Below are 20,978 nucleotides of genomic sequence, written 5' to 3' on the forward strand. Positions count from 1 at the left end.
TGTGTATTTGTGCACACATGCAAGTGTGTGTGTGTTTGAAAGAGGTTGACAGAAATGGGATAACAGTGTGCAGTGCTGTATATAAGCAAGGAGCAACAGTGGAGGATGGCGTGGACAGGGTTTACAGTACAGGATCATTTCGGTCATTTAGCAGAGCGATTTTGGTCACTTATCCAGAGCGATTTGGGTTGAGCGCCTTGCTCAAGGGCACACCGGCAGATTCGTCACCCAGTCGGCACAGGGATTCAAACCAACAACATTTACTTGTCCAATGCTCTTAACCACTAGGCTACCTGCGACCCAGCATAATGTCTGTTGGCCCTCACTTATCAGTCGTACACCCCCTGAACTGCACGTACAGAATCCAATTCACACACAGTCATACTAACAAATACGCACATATACACAGGGACACGCATAGCACATTTTCCATGGGGTTTTTAGTGTCCATTCGTTCACTGACGTGGTGGGTGGTTGTGTGAGCGAGAGTCTGAAACATACAGCTGGCTGTGAAGAGGCCTAACTGGAAAGTGTTGGTTAGAGCTCTCTATCCTGTACATCATCAGTGTGTCTGTTCAGCACACCACCAGGTTCAAACAGTCACTTTCCAAAACAAAGGAAAACAGCTCACACTAGGTCCCCTCTAGAACAGTCATCAAGCTCTACTGTGTTCATATATATATATATATATATATATTTTTTTTTAAATTTTAAATATTTTTTTTAATTATTTTTTTTAAATGGAGATTGATAATCTATTCAATACAACATTAGGTGGTATGTCTGATGATGATGAGTTTCACATGAGCACATACCTCATATAAAGTAATACTATAGGAAAGAACAATGGTATACCTTTTGTTTGCTATTTTTAATATTGATTAATACAGCTACCAAATGTGGCAATTTCCAGTCATAGCTCAATGGAAACTAAATCTCCTTTTCAAATGAAACTTGAAACTGATTTCATGCATTTATTTTGTAGATGGTTCAAGAGAGCCAGACAGCCCAGGGGGAATCCCAGAGGGCGCCTCAATATCGGTATCGGCGATCAGAATGAGATCTCACATCTCAACTCCCACTATTCTCACTAACAACAAGACAAACGAGGTGGGCGTAGGACATGGAGAGAAGCACAAAATAGCCTGTCACATTCTGTCTTTCCATCTCTATGTTACGCACACACATTATCAGTTACTCATCTGCCTATCTGGTCCTTGAATGTGAGAAATTCTATGTACCTAGATTTATATCAAATGTTACACAAGTACTAAGTTAAGGCCTGGGCACATCACTATTACAGAAACCACTGTAGTTTTTTAATGATCTTGTCAATGATTTAGACACTAAAATGAAATGTGATGCTTTGTTTGTGGAACTGTCAAAAGCTTTTTGATACTGTTGATCATGCTATTTTATTGAATACGTTTTCCTTGATCGACCTGAGCTCGGACGCCTGTTCATGGCTTCATGATTATCTTAGTGACAGAACTCAGGCCTTCATGATTGATGGGGTTAAGTCTGAATGTCTTGAAGTACATAAAGGTGTACCACAGGGGTTGATTTTGAGACCTCTTCTCTTCACTACTCATATAAACCCCATTGGTCAGTCCTAATTGATTTTTTTTTTTTACTTCATCTATATACAGATGATACTATAATGTATGCTATTGCCCTGACTGTTGATCTGGATGTGTCAAAACCAGTCAGATTATATAGCTATTTTAGAATCCCTTCCTGATTTAAACAATTACATGTTGTTTTCAAACTCTCATAAGTATGTTTCAGATGAACTACATGTTCACTGATTAGGTGGTTCTCCAATCGAACGTGTTCCTGCATATTAATGATTAGGCAATTGGATTGACAAGGATTTGATGTTTAAACAACATATAGAGGATCTGGTTAAGAAGCCACTGGATGTCATAAGGTGAATGCACCAATTTGTAAGTCGCTCTGGATAAGAGCGTCTGCTAAATGACTTAAATGTAAATGTAAATGTAAGACTTAAAGTTGTCTTTTTCTACAGAAACAGATTGTGCCTTTCTCTAAGCAGTAGGATGCAGATGTGGATGCCACCTACCATAGTGCCCTTCATTTTATTACAGGTGATAGTTTTGATACTAATCACTGCATCCTGTATCAAAAGGCTGGCTGGACTTTGCTAAAGACCCGTATATCTCTACATTACTCCCTTTTTGTTTACTAGGCCCTACTTCATCATTTCTGTCTTACCTAACTTTGCTGTTGAAGTATAGACACCAGGGTTGTGTAACCTGTTCACAGGATTGGATAACTTGAGGTTCCTTGGGTCTCCACCGAGCTAGGTAGATCTGCTTTTAGTTTTAATGCACCATATTCCTGGAACAAAATTCTAAATACATTTCATCTTGATGTTCTGGTTTCGTTTGGGCAATTTAGAGTAATGATTGGGGACTCATTTGTTGAGGAATGCGACTGTTTTTCTGGGTGATTTGTGATGCTTCCCATGACTGTGTTGTTGTATTCTAATGTGTATATGTTTGAGTATGACGTGTAGATTTATGTTGAATATACAGCGCACATTTGTAAAAGAAACCTAGGTCTCCATATGTTTTCCCTGTTAAAATAAAGGTTCAATAAAACACTGTCTGATTGTGACAATCAACATTGTTTCAATAATTTTATGACATGTTATCAGGCCTGAAGTTTGTAAGCAAAGCGGCAGCATCTGTAGTTACATTGTATCACCAGAGGAGGGCGGTCAGTAAGGTAGTAAACCACCCGTGCTTCCTCTGCATCTCTCCTCTGAACAGTTGGTGGCAACGTAATTGGGGAGGACGTGCTCGTGGTAATGGCTGGAGCGGAATGGTATCATATATATCAAACACATGGTATCCATTCTATTCGCTCCTTTTCAGCCATTATTATGAGACGTCCTCCCGTCAGCAGCCACCATTGCCTCTGAACCATCTGTTGCCCCTTAGCAGCATCTTCTCCATGACCCCTCTAACCCCTCTAACTCCGCCTCATTAATCACAACCCTGGTCTTTTAGCCACTTCATCTGGAGCACCTCTTCACTTAAAGACTTCATCTGGAGCACCTCTTCACTTAAAGACTTCATCTGGACTCAACAGGGGTAAGAACATCTCTGGAATACCAAACACAACAAAACAATGACGAGGCTATGATTTCCATATTGATTCAATAGGCACATTCAGGTCTACCGTTGTCTATTGTCCAACATTAGATACACCAAACAAGTTTGCCATAGATACACAACCCTTGGAGGGCAACATGTGGAAGATCTGTCGCTCCATTTGTTTTGAGATGTGAGTGAAATGTTACACCAGACCAGTACCCACCCTGCCCCCCACCTTCACTGTGGGCTCCGGCTCCACTAGCCCTCCATGCCTGGGAATACAGGGGAGAGAAAACCATGGCTCTTCCTGACAGGATATCCTGCCCTGAAGTCCTGCTCCTAGGCTCCATGTGACCTCTTAACCCTTCCCGACCTCCAGCCACAGCCACAGCCACAGCATAACAGCCACTGTGCACCCTCCAACACCTCCCACCCCACCGCCCCGGGCCACTCGCAGTAAAATGGAAGCCATTAGGTGATGAATGAGTGTCGTTGGTGTTGATTTAAGCTCAACGGCGCCCCTGGTGTCCCATATGGACGGTGTGGGTATACCACAACACTGGAGGTAATTAGCCAATCATCCCGTGGTCTCTCCCACACCCAAGGTCAGTAACTGAGTCCTTTCTCACCCATCTGTTCAGTCAGGCTCAATGGGCTAGGAAAAATACTGCTCTGCCTCCAGTCTGAATGTGGTGATAGTCAGTGAGGCTTGAAATCACACAGCCACTCTGATCAAAATTATTTTGTGTGTATGTGGTGCTGTTTGTGCGTGCGTGTGGCTGTGCGTGTACGTGTGCGTGTGCGTGTGCGTGTGCGTGTGTGTAGAGAGAGCTGTTCATACACTGAGAGTGGAAGGAGGTTCCCAGTGGACACAGGACAGGGGCAGGGTTGTCCAGAGACTGGAGTGGAAATCAACACTTCCAGTCAGGACAGGAAGGGCTACTGCCTCTTATCACTGACCACACAGGCTGGAAGGAAGAGGGCTGGGGAGAGAGAACTGGATGGAGTAACAGACAGTGACAGTCAGATAGAAAAAGAAGGAGGGATACATTGACAGAAAGTGAGAGGGTCTTTGATAAAGAGGCCAATGAAAGAGTGGAATGTAAAGGGTGTAGAGAGATACAAGATAGGCTACTGTAGATGAGGAGTGAGGCAAGTGGAATGCATTATAGTATCTGCTATCTGTCTGTGACAAGCACAGCGAAGATAAGATTGAGAGCATCCTTGTAGTTGTAAGTCTGTCCTGTAAGGTGGACATATTTGAAGTATATAAACGTGAAGAAAGTATCAGTATGTTGTTATAACAGGCTGATTGGTGGAGTCTTCACGCATAACAATCACACGGTGGTTAAGTATGGCTGCCCAATTCTGATCTTTTTTTCACTAATTGGTATTTTGACCGAAAAGATCTGATGATATTGGTCAAACTATCAATTATTGGAAAAAATGATCAGAATTGGGCTGCCTGTGTAAACACAGCTGATGCATCACCAACATCTCTGGTGACCGAGCTACGATGATAACATGCACAACACTGTCAGAGACTATGCACAGACTCCCCCAGCCCACACTCAGAGTCAACTTAACTACAACCCTACCAGTTTTGTATGCAGAGGGAAACGGGGTTTGAGAGCAGGGTGGGGAAGCTTTCAGCACTCAGCACTAGGGATTGTCCCAGATGGACACAAGCCGCTCCCTCCCTTTCAAAACAGCCCATGACAGAGGCCAGCCCTCTCCTCTCCTGTCCTTTCCTCTCCGGTTCCTATGCACATGTAAACTATGGGGATTTAGTGACAACAACAGAATAAGCCAAACATATTCCCTCTGCCTTTAGTAAAGTCCTCTCTGACAATTTGTCTGTCCTCTGAAAGTCAACACATCACAAATGCGGGCAAACTCACTTCCAGTGTGGGTGGGTCTGTTTCCAATTTTCTCACCCCTCCGCCCAAAAAATAAAACGTTGGTCCAAAAACAACAAAACAAGCAAGAAAAAAAGCCACACTTAAATGTTCCACACTATTAAAAGACACAGGGCAAACTAAAGCAGCTCCATCTTGCTGCTCCGCAAATGGTTATCACTGTTTTCCTTCCTTTCTTTGAGAGAGCGTGGGAGCACGCTCGGAGAGGAGGAGAAAACCTGTGCAGAAAACAACATGAGGAAGCTGGAAACACTAGCCGGGGGCTGCAGAATGAGCCGGGGGCTGCAGAATGAGCCGGGGCGGGGGCTGCAGAATGAGCCGGGGGCTGCAGAATGAGCCGGGGGAGAAGAGAAAAGAGGGAGAGGAACTGGGCAAAGGGGGAGAAAAAAAGTGAGAGAGCACTTTGACTGGGTACGATGTTCATCTCTGAAGCACTGACTTTAAAACAAAATTGACATTGAACATAAACTTAATCCACCAGTGATTTTTAAGCCAGCTCACACACAAAAGAGGACTAAGACATGGTTGCATTTCCACATAGACACATTCTCCTTCCATACTATAACAGACATAAAAACACACTTAATGAAAGCGTAACTGCTGTAAAGTTAGAGTAGCGCTGAAGCAGGGTCCTACCAGCTCGTAGGGTGAACATCCAGTCAGGGTAGCGTCAGGGTGTCTCTACGCCATATCCAGTCCAGAGCAGGCAGGCACAGTGTCAGCTCCCTCTATCCAGGCTAGCAGGGGAAAAGTGAGGGGCCGCAACAAAAGGCATAGAGGGAGGGTGAAACAGATTAACCACTCTGAGCTGACTGGTGGACTCCCCCTCTCTCTCTAACACACACAGTCACATGTATGCATAACCTGTTCACAGTTGGTCCCCCCTATCACTGACTTTTGGGTAACTTATGTCAGAGTTGCCTCAGAAGCTGAAGCGGCGAGTGGAGGAAAAGAAAGAGGATTAGAATGTGTGTGCAGTGGTGTGTGTGTGTGTGTGAGAGAGTGAGAGTGTGTGAGAGAGAGGAGCTGGGGAGAGGGGGGTTAAGGTAGGAGGGACAGGCACAGCTTGGAGGCCGGAGGCAGACTACTAAAGACAATGGCAGGAAACACTATCAGGAGGGAAAAAAAACATTGCGAAAATAATTTTAAAGCGCAAAAACAATGACATCCACATGGAAAACAAATGATGCGCTGTGCCTCAACTGCAAACAATGATATACAAAACAACAATGATAAAGATAAGAGATGTTTAGCCCTGCTGTTTGAGCCCATATCAAAGTCCTAGTTTTCCTCAGGGTCCTTGCTGTTCTGCCGCCATAGACGAGACCAAAAACTGGCCCCAGCAAAAACTAGAATAGTCCCAGTAAGTAAAATGACATTGAAAATATATCTAAAATACATATTTTCCAGACATTACATTTAGGTTCTGAATAAGAGGTGAAAAGGTATTTTCCGTATGTTTAAAATACTCTTTTTTTGTCAGGACGTTGAAAAGGCATATTTTACAGACATTGCATGTATTTTTGGATGTTGAGATCAGGCTCATTTTTGGTTCTGAATGAAAGTTGAAAATAAGGCATTTATAGACGTCGATGTTTGTGCCATATCAAGGCTGGTTCAGACCGAACAAAATCTGAACCAAACATAGACATCTATGATTGGTTCATATTTGGTTCAGACAGGACCAAAAATCTATGTTCATGGACGTTGAAATCAATGCCGGTCTGGACCGCACCAAATTTGAACCAAACATAGATGTCTATTATCGGTTCATATTTGGTCCGGACCAAAAACCAATGTCCGTGGATGTGGAAATCAAGGTCTGTCCGGAACTGCATCAAAAAAAGATGTCCAAAATGCATCGGTGTCGGTTCGTGCTTACTGAGGTGTAGCCTACAGTGTTTCCTGAAGTATCATTTTATGAATGCCCATCTATGTGGTAAGCCTACCATTTGTAAACACCAAAAAACAAAGTCCGGACAGGGCCAAAAAAACATGTCCAAAAGACGGTCTCGTGCTTACTGGGGTGTAGCCTACCATGTCTGCAATGGAATCTTATGAATGCCCATCCATGTGGTAGGCCCACCGTTTGTAAAACAGGCCGTTTATTAGTCCTAATTCCTGTGACTAATCAATTTGGCTATTTAAGCTCTGAATATCAGCTACCCAACTTTATCAGGAGTTTTCGTGAGCCTATTTGCAATTTGTTTACACAGCGGAAAATGCAGAAGTATTTCATTTTTTGCTATGATCAGCTTGTCAAAATTGATGGATACAAACTTGAAACCACTGATAATGACAATGGGGTGAAACTCCTGGACAACAGTTGGAACTGTCCATTCCATATTGTCCAACAATATCTCTCCAACAGCAGCCTGAAGAGGCAAAGTGCCACTGGTTGAGAGAAAATGTCATTGTTTTTGGGCAGAATTAAGTGAAGTTTTATGTGTTGTTGTTAGAGGTTCTTGGACAACTTATCTCAGAAAATGCTGCCCTTGTCAATCTGCCGCCATAGGTGGCTGCCTAGTCCTGCCTAATGAGCGGGCAGGCCGTGACTTTCCTACACACACACACACACTAGCACACACACACACACACCCTGTAATCATACCTTGTGATAAGAAAAGCGTCCCCAGTACTCCCTGTTTAGCCTCAGCTGCTGGGCCACAACAGACAGTATTCTGTCCCCAGTCTGATTGCACACACAAGGGGATGGATTTCAACATGCTAATTCAATTTCCTCTCTAGGGGAAAAGGTGAACCATGAGGACATGGATGAACCAGCCCCTTGTGGAGCTGCCTGCCTCACACTGTGGAGAGCAGATAGTAGATGGATGATTGGCTAATTGTTGGTAAACTGATGACTTGGTCAGATTGACTAATTTGCCTGCGGTCTTGTGGGTCAAACTAGAGAGGAGTTACATCAATAACAATAGTGCAAGCCCTTCACATTCATAACTGTAATATGAATTGAGAAATAGGCAGCAGGTTCATTCTGAAGGCTTTTCATTATGTATGAATCAATAATAAAACAAAGCTATGTGTCACTGTCGGCAGAGCAGCGTGGCATGAATACACAGTGAATGTTTCTGTAAATGACTAAACACATGGGCGAGGTCCCACCAGAAGGGTGAGTATGTAACACACACACACACACACACACACACACACACACACACACACACACACACACACACACACACACACACACACACACACACACACACACACACACACACACACACACACACACACACACACGCACACTCACACGCACACACGCACACTCACACTCACACCTCCAGATGTGGGTGTGTGATGTATGCACTGATTGTTCTGTGTCCTCTCCCCTCCTCTGTTTTGGTTACCAACCCCTCTGCTAAGTCTAAAATCCAACGCTGCTATCCAACTGTCAGGAAAGGAGGCGCTAGGTGCCTATAACTAGCCTCCCTGTAGCCCTGCTAACAATGTACAGAGCTTTGAAAGAGATGTGGAATGAATGGCATATTTCATGCATGTTCTTCTTACACAGTGTCTCTGTTTTTGTGACATTTTTACTACCATAAAATGAAACCATGCAGCCGTGTGGTTGATGGAGAATGTACAGTATTTGCAAAATTCCTACATCCATCTCTGAATCTGAGTGTGGGGATTTAATTACAAAATATAATTTTCTGAATCCCGATTTCATGACAGATCTATCTGTTCTTGCTGTTAGAGTACATGGTGTGGAATGTACAGTGCCTTCAGAAAGTAGTCATACCCTTTGACTAAATCCATTTTGAATTCAACACAACTAAATGTGGATTAAATATTTTTTTTTGTCATCCATTTACACTAAATACCCCATAATGAGTGTTTTCCTAATTTCTTTTGCGAATTGTTTGAAAATGAATTACAGCAATATCTAATTTACATAAGTATTCACATCCTTGAGTCAATACTTTGTAGAAGCACCTTTGGTGGCGATTACAGCGTTGAGTCGTCTTAGGTATCAGCTGTGTACATCTGGATTTGGGGATTTTCTCAAGCTCTTTTAAGTTAGATGGGGAGCAGAGATGAACAGCAATCTTCAAGTCTTTCCACAGATTTTTAATGCGATTCAAGTCTGGGCTTTGGCAGGTTCACTCAAGGACTTTTACATTCTTGTTTAGAAGCCATTTCAGTGTTGCTTTGGCTGTATGCTTGGGGTTATTATTCTGTTGGAACGTAAATCTTCACCCCAGTCTGAGGTCATTTGTACTCTGAACCAGGTTCTCATCAAGGATTTGCCTGTATTTGGCTCCATTCATTGTTCCCTCTATTCTTACCAGTCTCCCAGTCCCTGCTGCTGAAAACCATCCCCATAGCGTGATGCTGCAACCACCATGCTCCATGGTAGAGATGGTGTTAGATGGGTGATGGGCTGTGTCTGTTTTTTTCCAGGCATAGCGCTTTGCATTCAGGCCAAAGAGTAAAATATTTGTCTCCTCAAACCACAGAATCTTTTGCCTTATGCTCCCAAGTGGCATAGCGATCTAAGGCACTGCATCTCAGTGCTTGAGGCTTCACTACAGACCCTGATTCTGATTGCAGGCTGTATCACAACTGGCTGTGATTGTGGGTCCCATAGGGCGTTGCACTATTGGCCCAGCGTCATCCGGGTTAGAGTTTGGCCGGGGTAGGCCGTCATTGTAAATAAGAATTTGTTTTTAACTTACTTTCCTAGTTAAAAAAAGGTTAAATTCAAATAAATAAAGTGAAAATGCTTTCAGAGTCTTTCACATGGCTTTTTGCAAACTCCAGGTGTGCTGTCATGTGTCTTTTCCTCAGGAGTGTCTTCCATCTGGCTGCTCTCCCATAAAGCCCAGATTGGTGAAGGGTTGTACAGGTTGTTGTCCTTCTGGCAGATTCTCCCATCTCAGCCAAATAACTCCGTAGTTCTGTCAGAGTGGTCATTGGGTTCTTGGGTTCTTCACCTCCCTAACCAAGGTCTTTCATGCCTGGTTTCTCAGTTTGGTTGGACTGCCAGCTCTAGGCAGAGTCTGGGTAGTTCCATATTTTTTTCAATTTCCCAATGATGGAGACCACTGTGCTCTTGGAAACGTTCAACACTCTAAGAATTGTTTTATACTCTTACCCAGATATATGCCTCATCATAATTGTATCTCAGAGATCTACGGAGAGTTCCTTGGACTTATAGTTTTTGCATTTATAGCATAGTTTCTGCTCTGACGTGCACTATTGACTAAGGGACCTGTTACAGGACCTTATATCGACAGGTGTGTTTCTTTCTAAAATCACGTTCAAACAATTGAATTGGCCACAGGTGGACAATAAAGTTGTAGTGACATTTCAAGGATGATTCAAGGGAATTGGGTGTGAATACTTGTGTAAATGACATATTTTCAGCAACAAAAAAATCTAAAAACAGGTTTTCACTTTGTCATTATGGGGTATTGTATGTAGATGGGTGAGATCAACTGAATCCATTTTGAATTCAGTTTGTAACACAACTAAATGTGGAATAGGCCAAGGGGTATGAATACTTTCTTGCTGGATGCGGAGCATGTCACAGGTCATAGTTATATTAGTGTACTGGGGAAAGCTACCAGAGGATCAGGCCCGGACGCATTTCGGGTGCTGGAGCACCTACCTCTGTTTTCCTTTATTTAGCAAGACAGTCTTTCCCTTGAAAATAATCCTTGTCAGATTTGATGACTTCGTGGCCGTGCCAGCTAGTGACTAGTCTGCAGAGCTACCTCCAGGGTAAACATTCATGACAATAAAATGCCAACCTGATGTTTCCTAGCTCATCTCATGCTATTCGTCACATTTTGCCATGAGGATGAGAGAAAATGTAATCGTTTGAAAGCTGTTCATGTGCTATTTGGGGTGTCCTCGACCCCCGGGGCACGTGCCCGTTTGGTAATCCAGCCCTGACAGGATGGGTACAGATCAGACTGAGAAGTGGAACCCATGGCAATGGAATGATGCTTAACTGGATCTACTGTTGGATTGTTGCTGTAGATGTTATTGTCTATTAGCTTCACGGATTTATAAAACTACATCTGTATGACAGTGGCTATTGGGGACGAAGCACACTGATGTCTTCTTTTCCCTTTGCTGTATCCTGCACTGAGTTCTGTTATGATCTGCTCGTAAAATGCATCATTTTAAAAATTCAACATGCGATGATTCCCCTTTGGGAAGGAGGAATTCATTCTCTGGGCTGGAACCAACTCAACCGCCCTTTCTCCTGCTTCAATAAGGCTTCCATCATGTTTAATATTGGCCTGTACACAACCCTAACAACCAGTCAAATAAATCTACCCCATTGTTAACAATACTTCGATTGTTTTTGGATCTCTCTGCATTCAGCCTCGGACTCCTATTTAATTTTAGTATAATATTTTGTTTCCTCTTCCACATACAGACAAAGAATCCTTAACATTTAGATAAAAAGACTGGAGAAAGAAAAACATTGAAAGCAGTTTATATTAATACGGTATAGAAGTGGGGAAGGAGGATACAGAATGACAGAAGTAACAGTACAGTGGGAGTAATAAACAGAGGAGAGAGAGAGGAGGCAGAGAAGTAGATGGAGACAGAGAGGAGGCAGAGAAGTACATGGAGACAGAGAGGAGGCAGAGAAGTAGATGGAGACAGAGAGGAGGCAGAGAAGTAGATGGAGACAGAGAGGAGGCAGAGAAGTAGATGGAGACAGAGAGGAGGCAGAGAAGTAGATGGAGACAGAGAGGAGGCAGAGAAGTAGATGGAGACAGAGAGGAGGCAGAGAAGTAGATGGAGACAGAGAGGAGGCAGAGAAGTAGATGGAGACAGAGAGGAGGCAGAGAAGTACATGGAGACAGAGAGGAGGCAGAGAAGTAGATGGAGACAGAGAGGAGGCAGAGAAGTAGATGGAGACAGAGAGGAGGCAGAGAAGTAGATGGAGACAGAGAGGAGGCAGAGAAGTAGATGGAGACAGAGAGGAGGCAGAGAAGTACATGGAGACAGAGAGGAGGCAGAGAAGTAGATGGAGACAGAGAGGAGGCAGAGAAGTAGATGGAGACAGAGAGGAGGCAGAGAAGTAGATGGAGACAGAGAGGAGGCAGAGAAGTACATGGAGACAGAGAGGAGGCAGAGAAGTAGATGGAGACAGAGAGGAGGCAGAGAAGTACATGGAGACAGAGAGGAGGCAGAGAAGTAGATGGAGACAGAGAGGAGGCAGAGAAGTACATGGAGACAGAGAGGAGGCAGAGAAGTAGATGGAGACAGAGAGGAGGCAGAGAAGTACATGGAGACAGAGAGGAGGCAGAGAAGTACATGGAGACAGAGAGGAGGCAGAGAAGTAGATGGAGACAGAGAGGAGGCAGAGAAGTAGATGGAGACAGAGAGGAGGCAGAGAAGTACATGGAGACAGAGAGGAGGCAGAGAAGTAGATGGAGACAGAGAGGAGGCAGAGAAGTAGATGGAGACAGAGAGGAGGCAGAGAAGTAGATGGAGACAGAGAGGAGGCAGAGAAGTACATGGAGACAGAGAGGAGGCAGAGAAGTAGATGGAGACAGAGAGGAGGCAGAGAAGCACATGGAGACAGAGAGGAGGCAGAGATGGAGACAGAGAGAGGCAGATGGATGGACAGAGAGGAGGCAGAGAAGTACATGGAGACAGAGAGGAGGCAGAGAAGTAGATGGAGACAGAGAGGAGGCAGAGAAGTACATGGAGACAGAGAGGAGGCAGAGAAGAGATGGAGAGAGAGGAGGCAGAGAAGTAGATGGAGACAGAGAGGAGGCAGAGAAGTAGATGGAGACAGAGAGGAGGCAGAGAAGTAGATGGAGACAGAGAGGAGGCAGAGAAGTAGATGGAGACAGAGAGGAGGCAGAGAAGTAGATGGAGACAGAGAGGAGGCAGAGAAGTAGATGGAGACAGAGAGGGAGATGGAGACAGAGAGGAGGCAGAGAAGTACATGGAGACAGAGAGGAGGCAGAGAAGTAGATGGAGACAGAGAGGAGGCAGAGAAGTACATGGAGACAGAGAGGAGGCAGAGAAGTACATGGAGACAGAGAGGAGGCAGAGAAGTACATGGAGACAGAGAGGAGAGAGAGAGAGGAGGCAGAGAAGTACATGGAGACAGAGAGGAGGCAGAGAAGTACATGGAGACAGAGAGGAGGCAGAGAAGTACATGGAGACAGAGAGGAGAGAGAGAGGAGGCAGAGAAGTACATGGAGACAGAGAGGAGGCAGAGAAGTAGATGGAGACAGAGAGGAGGCAGAGAAGTACATGGAGACAGAGAGGAGGCAGAGAAGTACATGGAGACAGAGAGGAGGCAGAGAAGTACATGGAGACAGAGAGGAGAGAGAGAGGAGGCAGAGAAGTACATGGAGACAGAGAGGAGGCAGAGAAGTAGATGGAGACAGAGAGGAGGCAGAGAAGTACATGGAGACAGAGAGGAGGCAGAGAAGTACATGGAGACAGAGAGGAGGCAGAGAAGTACATGGAGACAGAGAGGAGAGAGAGAGGAGGCAGAGAAGTACATGGAGACAGAGAGGAGAGAGAGAGGAGGCAGAGAAGTACGTGGAGACAGAGATGGAGGCAGAGAAGTACATGGAGACAGAGAGGAGAGAGAGAGGAGGCAGAGAAGTACATGGAGACAGAGAGGAGGCAGAGAAGTACATGGAGACAGACAGAGAGGAGGCAGAGAAGCCACATGGAGACAGAGAGGAGGCAGAGAAGTAGATGGAGACAGAGAGGAGGCAGAGAAGTACATGGAGACAGAGAGGAGGCAGAGAAGTACATGGAGACAGAGAGGAGGCAGAGAAGTACATGGAGACAGAGAGGAGGCAGAGAAGAGATGGAGACAGAGAGGAGGCAGAGAAGTAGATGGAGACAGAGAGGAGGTAGAGAAGTAAATGGAGACAGAGAGGAGGCAGAGAAGTAGATGGAGACAGAGAGGAGGCAGAGAAGTACATGGAGACAGAGAGGAGGCAGAGAAGTACATGGAGACAGAGAGGAGGCAGAGAAGTACATGGATACAGAGAGGAGAGAGAGAGAGGAGGCAGAGAAGTAGATGGAGACAGAGGAGAGAGGAGGCAGAGAAGTACATGGAGACAGAGAGGAGAGAGAGAGGAGGCAGATAAGTACATGGAGACAGAGAGGAGGTAGAGAAGTACATGGAGACAGAGAGGAGACAGAGAGGAGGCAGAGAAGTACATGGAGACAGAGAGGAGGCAGAGAAGTACATGGAGACAGAGAGGAGAGAGAAAGGAGGCAGATAAGTACATGGAGAAAGAGGAGGTAGAGAAGTACATGGAGACAGAGAGGAGGCAGAGAAGTACATGGAGACAGAGAGGAGAGAGAGGGGAGGCAGAGAAGTACATGGAGAAAGAGAGGAGGCAGAGAAGTACATGGAGACAGAGAGGAGAGAGAGAGGAGGCAGAGAAGTACATGGAGACAGAGAGGAGGCAGAGAAGTAGATGGAGACAGAGAGGCGAGAGAGAGGAGGCAGAGAAGTACACGGAAACAGAGAGGAGAGAGAGGAGGCAGAGAAGTAAACGGAGACAGAGAGGAGAGAGAGAGGAGGCAGAGAAATACACAGACACAGAGAGGAGGCAGAGAAGTACATGGAGACAGAGAGGAGGCAGAGAAGTACATGGAGACAGAGAGGAGAGAGAGGAGGCAGAGAAGTACATGGAGACAGAGAGGAGAGAGAGAGGAGGCAGAGAAGTACATGGAGACAGAGAGGAGGCAGAGAAGTAGATGGAGACAGAGGAGAGAGGAGGCAGAGAAGTACATGGAGACAGAGAGGAGAGAGAGAGGAGGCAGATAAGTACATGGAGACAGAGAGGAGGTAGAGAAGTACATGGAGACAGAGAGGAGACAGAGAGGAGGCAGAGAAGTACATGGAGACAGAGAGGAGGCAGAGAAGTACATGGAGACAGAGAGGAGAGAGAAAGGAGGCAGAGAAGTACACAGAGACAGAGAGGAGAGAGAGGAGGCAGAGAAGTAAACGGAGACAGAGAGGAGAGAGAGAGGAGGCAGAGAAATACACAGACACAGAGAGGAGGCAGAGAAGTACATGGAGACAGAGAGGAGAGAGAGAGGAGGCAGATAAGTACATGGAGACAGAGAGGAGGTAGAGAAGTACATGGAGACAGAAAGGAGAGAGAGAGGAGGCAGAGAAGTACATGGAGACAGAGAGGAGAGAGAGGAGGCAGAGAAATACAAGGAGACAGAGAGGAGGCAGAGAAGTACATGGAGACAGAGAGGAGGGAGAGAAGTACATGGAGACAGAGAGGAGAGAGAGAGGGGGCAGAGAAGTACATGGAGACAGAAAGGAGGCAGAGAAGGACATGGAGACAGAGAGGAGACAGAGAGGAGGCAGAGAAGTACATGGAGACAGAGGAGAGAGAGAGGAGGCAGAGAAGTACATGGAGACAGAGAGGAGGCAGAGAAGTAGATGGAGACAGAGAGGAGAGAGAGAGGAGGCAGAGAAGTACATGGAGACAGAGAGGAGATGGAGACAGAGGAGAGAGGAGGCAGAGAAGTACATGGAGACAGAGAGGAGAGAGAGAGAGGAGGCAGAGAAGTAAACGGAGACAGAGAGGAGGCAGAGAAACATGGAGACACAGAGAGGAGGCAGAGAAGTACATGGAGACAGAGAGGAGAGAGAGAGGAGGCAGAGAAGTACATGGAGACAGAGAGGAGGTAGAGAAGTACATGGAGACAGAGAGGAGGCAGAGAAGTAGATGGAGACAGAGAGGCGAGAGAGAGGAGGCAGAGAAGTACACGGAAACAGAGAGGAGAGAGAGAGGAGGCAGAGAAGTAAACGGAGACAGAGAGGAGAGAGAGAGGAGGCAGAGAAATACACAGACACAGAGAGGAGGCAGAGAAGTACATGGAGACAGAGAGGAGAGAGAGGAGGTAGAGAAGTACATGGAGACAGAGAGGAGGTAGAGAAGTACATGGAGACAGAGAGGAGGCAAAGAAGTACATGGAGAATGAGAGGAGACAGAGAGGAGGCAGAGAAGTACATGGAGACAGAGAGGAGACAGAGAGGAGGCAGAGAAGTACATGGAGACAGAGAGGAGACAGACAGGAGGCAGAGAAGTACATGGAGACAGAGAGGAGAGAGAGAGGAGGCAGAGAAGTACATGGAGACAGAGAGGAGGCAGAGAAGTAGATGGAGACAGAGAGGAGAGAGAGAGGAGGCAGAGAAGTACACAGAGACAGAGAGGAGAAAGAGGAGGCAGAGAAGTAAACGGAGACAGAGAGGAGAGAGAGAGGAGGCAGAGAAATACATGGAGACAGAGAGGAGGCAGAGAAGTACATGGAGACAGAGAGGAGAGAGGAGGCAGAGAAACACATGGAGACAGAGAGGAGGCAGAGAAGCACATGGAGACAGAGAGGAGAGAGAGAGAGGAGGCAGAGAAGAGGAGGCAGAGAACATGGAGACAGAGAGGAGGCAGAGAAGTACATGGAGACAGAGAGGATAAGAGGCAGAGAAGTACATGGAGACAGAGAGGAGAGAGAGAGGAGGCAGAGAAGTACATGGAGACAGAGAGGAGGCAGAGAAGATGGAGACAGGAGGAGACAGAGAGGAGAGAGAGAGGAGGCAGAGAAGTACATGGAGACAGAGAGGAGGCAGAGAAGTAGATGGAGACAGAGGAGAGGAGGCAGAGAAGCACATGGAGACAGAGAGGAGGTACAGAGAGAGGAGGCAGATAAGACATGGAGACAGAGAGGAGGCAGAGAAGTACATGGAGACAGAGAGGAGACAGAGAGGAGGCAGAGAAGCACATGGAGACAGAGACAGAGAGGAGGCAGAGAAGTACATGGAGACAGAGAGGAGAGAGAGAGGAGGCAGAGAAGTACATGGAGACAGAGAGGAGGCAGAGAAGTACATGGAGACAGAGAGGAGAGAGAGGAGGCAGAGAAGTACATGGAGACAGAGAGGAGAGAGAGAGGAGGCAGAGAAGATACATGGAGACAGAGAGGAGGCAGAGAAGTACATGGAGACAGAGAGGAGGCAGAGACAGGGAGACAGAGAGGAGGCAGAGAAGTACATGGAGACAGAGAGGAGAGAGAGAGGAGGCAGAGAAGTACATGGAGACAGAGAGGAGGCAGAGAAGTACATGGAGACAGAGAGGAGGCAGAGAAGTACATGGAGACAGAGAGGAGAGAGGCGGAGCAGAAGTACATGGACAGAGAGAGAGGAGAGGAGGCAGAGAAGTACATGGAGACAGAGAGAGAGAGAAAGGAGAAGTACACATGGAGACAGAGGAGAGAGAGGAGGCAGAGAATGGATACATGGAGAGAGAGAGAGAGAGACACAGAGAGAGGAGAGAAGCAGATACATGGAGACAGAGAGGAGGAGAGACAGAGAGGAGGCAGAGAAGCACATGGAGACATGGAGACAGAGAGGAGGAGAGAAGTACATGGAGACAGAGAGGAGACAGAGAGGAGGCAGAGAGTACATGGAGACAGAGAGGAGGCAGAGAAGTACATGGAGACAGAGAGAGAGAGAGAGGAGGCAGAGAAGTACATGGAGACAGAGAGAGAGAGAGAGGAGGCAGAGAAGTACACGGAGACAGAGAGGAGGCAGAGAAGTACATGGAGACAGAGAGGAGGCAGAGAAGTACATGGAGACAGAGAGGAGGCAGAGAAGTACATGGAGACAGAGAGAGAGAGAGAGGAGGCAGAGAAGTACATGGAGACAGAGAGGAGAGAGAGAGGAGGCAGAGAAGTACATGGAGACAGAGAGGAGGCAGAGAAGTACATGGAGACAGAGAGGAGAGAGAGAGGAGGCAGAGAAGTACATGGAGACAGAGAGGAGGCAGAGAAGTACATGGAGACAGAGAGGAGGCAGAGAAGTACATGGAGACAGAGAGGAGAGAGAGAGGAGGCAGAGAAGTACATGGAGACAGAGAGGAGGCAGAGAGAGGAGGAGCAGAGAGGAGGCAGAGAAGTACATGGAGACAGAGAGGAGAGAGAGAGGAGGCAGAGAAGTACATGGAGACAGAGAGGAGAGAGAGAGGAGGCAGAGAAGTACATGGAGACAGAGAGGAGGCAGAGAAGTAGATGGAGACAGAGAGGAGAGAGGAGGCAGAGAAGTACATGGAGACAGAGAGGAGAGAGAGAGGAGGCAGAGAAGTACATGGAGACAGAGAGGAGGCAGAGAAGTACATGGAGACAGAGAGGAGAGAGAGAGGAGGCAGAGAAGTACATGGAGACAGAGAGGAGAGAGAGAGAGGAGGCAGAGAAGTACATGGAGACAGAGAGGAGAGAGAGAGGAGGCAGAGAAGTACATGGAGACAGAGAGGAGGAGAGAGATGGAGGAGACAGAGAGGAGGCAGAGAAGTACATGGAGACAGAGAGGAGGAGAGCAGAGTACATGGAGACAGAGAGAGAGGAGGCAGAGAAGAGAGATGGAGACAGAGAGGAGAGAGAGAGGAGGCAGAGAAGTACATGGAGACAGAGAGGAGGCAGAGAAGTACATGGAGACAGAGAGGAGAGAGAGGAGGCAGAGAAGTACATGGAGACAGAGAGAGAGAGAGAGGAGGCAGAGAAGTACATGGAGACAGAGAGGAGAGAGAGAGGAGGCAGAGAAGTACACAGAGAGGAGACAGAGAGGAGAGCAGAGAAGAGAGGAGACAGAGAACACATGGAGACAGAGAGGAGGCAGAGAAGTACATGGAGACAGAGAGGAGAGAGAGGAGGCAGAGAAGTACATGGAGACAGAGAGGAGAGAGAGGAGGCAGAGAAATACATGGAGACAGAGAGGAGGCAGAGAAGTACATGGAGACAGAGAGGAGACAGAGAGGAGGCAGAGAAGTACATGGAGACAGAGAGGAGGAGAGAAACATGGAGACAGAGAGGAGGCAGAGAAGCACATGGACACAGAGAGACAGAGAGGAGGCAGAGAAGTACATGGAGACAGAGAGGAGGCAGAGGAGGCAGAGACAGAGATGGAGACAGAAAGGAGGCAGAGAAGTACATGGAGACAGAGAGGAGAGAGAGAGGAGGCAGATAAGTACATGGAGACAGAGAGGAGGTAGAGAAGTACATGGAGACAGAGAGGAGGCAGAGAAGTACATGGAGACAGAAAGGAGAGAGAGAGGAGGCAGAGAAGTAAATGGAGACAGAGGGGGTAGAGAAGTACATGGAGACAGAGAGGCGAGAGAGAGGAGGCAGAGAAGTACACGGAGACAGAGAGGAGAGAGAGAGGAGGCAGAGAAATACACGGAGACAGAGAGGAGGCAGAGAAGTACATGGAGACAGAGAGGAGGCAGAGAAGTACATGGAGACAGAGAGGAGAGAGAGAGGGGGCAGAGAAGTACATGGAGACAGAAAGGAGGCAGAGAAGGACATGGAGACAGAGAGGAGACAGAGAGGAGGCAGAGAAGTACATGGAGACAGAGGAGAGAGAGAGGAGGCAGAGAAGTACATGGAGACAGAGAGGAGGCAGAGAAGTAGATGGAGACAGAGAGGAGAGAGAGAGGAGGCAGAGAAGTACATGGAGACAGAGAGGAGGCAGAGAAGTACACGGAGACAGAGAGGAGAGAGAGAGGAGGCAGAGAAGTAAACGGAGACAGAGAGGAGAGAGAGAGGAGGCAGAGAAGTACATGGAGACAGAGAGGAGAGAGAGAGGAGGCAGAGAAGTACATGGAGACAGAGAGGAGGCAGAGAAGTACATGGAGACAGAGAGGAGGCAGAGAAGATGGAGACAGAGAGGAGAGAGAGAGGAGGCAGAGAAGTACACGGAGACAGAGAGGAGAGAGAGGAGGCAGAGAAGTAAACGGAGACAGAGAGGAGAGAGAGAGGAGGCAGAGAAAACACATGGAGACAGAGAGGAGGCAGAGAAGTACATGGAGACAGAGATGAGACAGAGAGGAGGCAGAGAAGTACATGGAGACAGAGAGGAGGTAGAGAAGTACATGGAGACAGAGAGGAGGCAGAGAAGTACATGGAGACAGAGAGGAGAGAGAGAGGAGGCAGAGAAGTACATGGAGACAGAGAGGAGACAGAGAGGAGGCAGAGAAGTACATGGAGACAGAGAGGAGACAGAGAGGAGGCAGAGAAGTACATGGAGACAGAGAGGAGGCAGAGAAGTACATGGAGACAGAGAGGAGGCAGAGAAGTAGATGGAGACAGAGAGGAGAGAGAGAGGAGGCAGAGAAGTACACAGAGACAGAGAGGAGAAAGAGGAGGCAGAGAAGTAAACGGAGACAGAGAGGAGAGAGAGAGGAGGCAGAGAAATACATGGAGACAGAGAGGAGGCAGAGAAGTACATGGAGACAGAGAGGAGGCAGAGAAGTACATGGAGACAGAGAGGAGGCAGAGAAGTACATGGAGACAGAGAGGAGAGAGAGAGGAGGCAGAGAAGTACATGGAGACAGAGAGGAGGCAGAGAAGTACACGGAGACAGAGAGGAGAGAGGAGGCAGAGAAGTAAACGGAGACAGAGAGGAGAGAGAGAGGAGGCAGAGAAGTACATGGAGACAGAGAGGAGGTAGAGAAATACAGACACAGAGAGGAGGCAGAGAAGTACATGGAGACAGAGAGGAGAGAGAGAGGAGGCAGAGAAGTACATGGAGACAGAGAGGAGGCAGAGAAGTACATGGAGACAGAGAGGAGGCAGAGAAGTAGATGGAGACAGAGAGGAGAGAGAGAGGAGGCAGAGAAGTACACGGAAACAGAGAGGAGAGAGAGAGGAGGCAGAGAAGTAAACGGAGACAGAGAGGAGAGAGAGAGGAGGCAGAGAAATACACAGACACAGAGAGGAGGCAGAGAAGTACATGGAGACAGAGATGAGAGAGAGAGGAGGCAGAGAAGTACATGGAGACAGAGAGGAGGTAGAGAAGTACATGGAGACAGAGAGGAGGCAGAGAAGTACATGGAGAAGAGAGAGGAGAGAGAGAGGAGGCAGAGAAGTACATGGAGACAGAGAGGAGACAGAGAGG

The 20,978-nt window shown here is 47.0% G+C and overlaps 1 protein-coding gene across 1 annotated transcript in view; it reads right to left on the minus strand.

The window, feature by feature from the left end:
- The window catches only part of LOC127912521 (histone deacetylase 7-like), a 66,925-nt gene extending 60,886 nt beyond the window's left edge, over positions 1-6,039 (minus strand). Inside the window, exon 1 of the mRNA XM_052482173.1 lies at positions 5,678-6,039. Coding sequence (XP_052338133.1) covers positions 5,678-5,696 — 19 coding nt within the window. The 5' untranslated portion in view covers positions 5,697-6,039. The remainder of the gene's footprint in view (positions 1-5,677) is intronic.
- Positions 6,040-20,978: the final 14,939 nt, after the last annotated feature.

The sequence above is a fragment of the Oncorhynchus keta genome, chromosome 27, assembly GCF_023373465.1.
Source record: "Oncorhynchus keta strain PuntledgeMale-10-30-2019 chromosome 27, Oket_V2, whole genome shotgun sequence".
Lineage (NCBI taxonomy): Eukaryota > Metazoa > Chordata > Actinopteri > Salmoniformes > Salmonidae > Oncorhynchus > Oncorhynchus keta.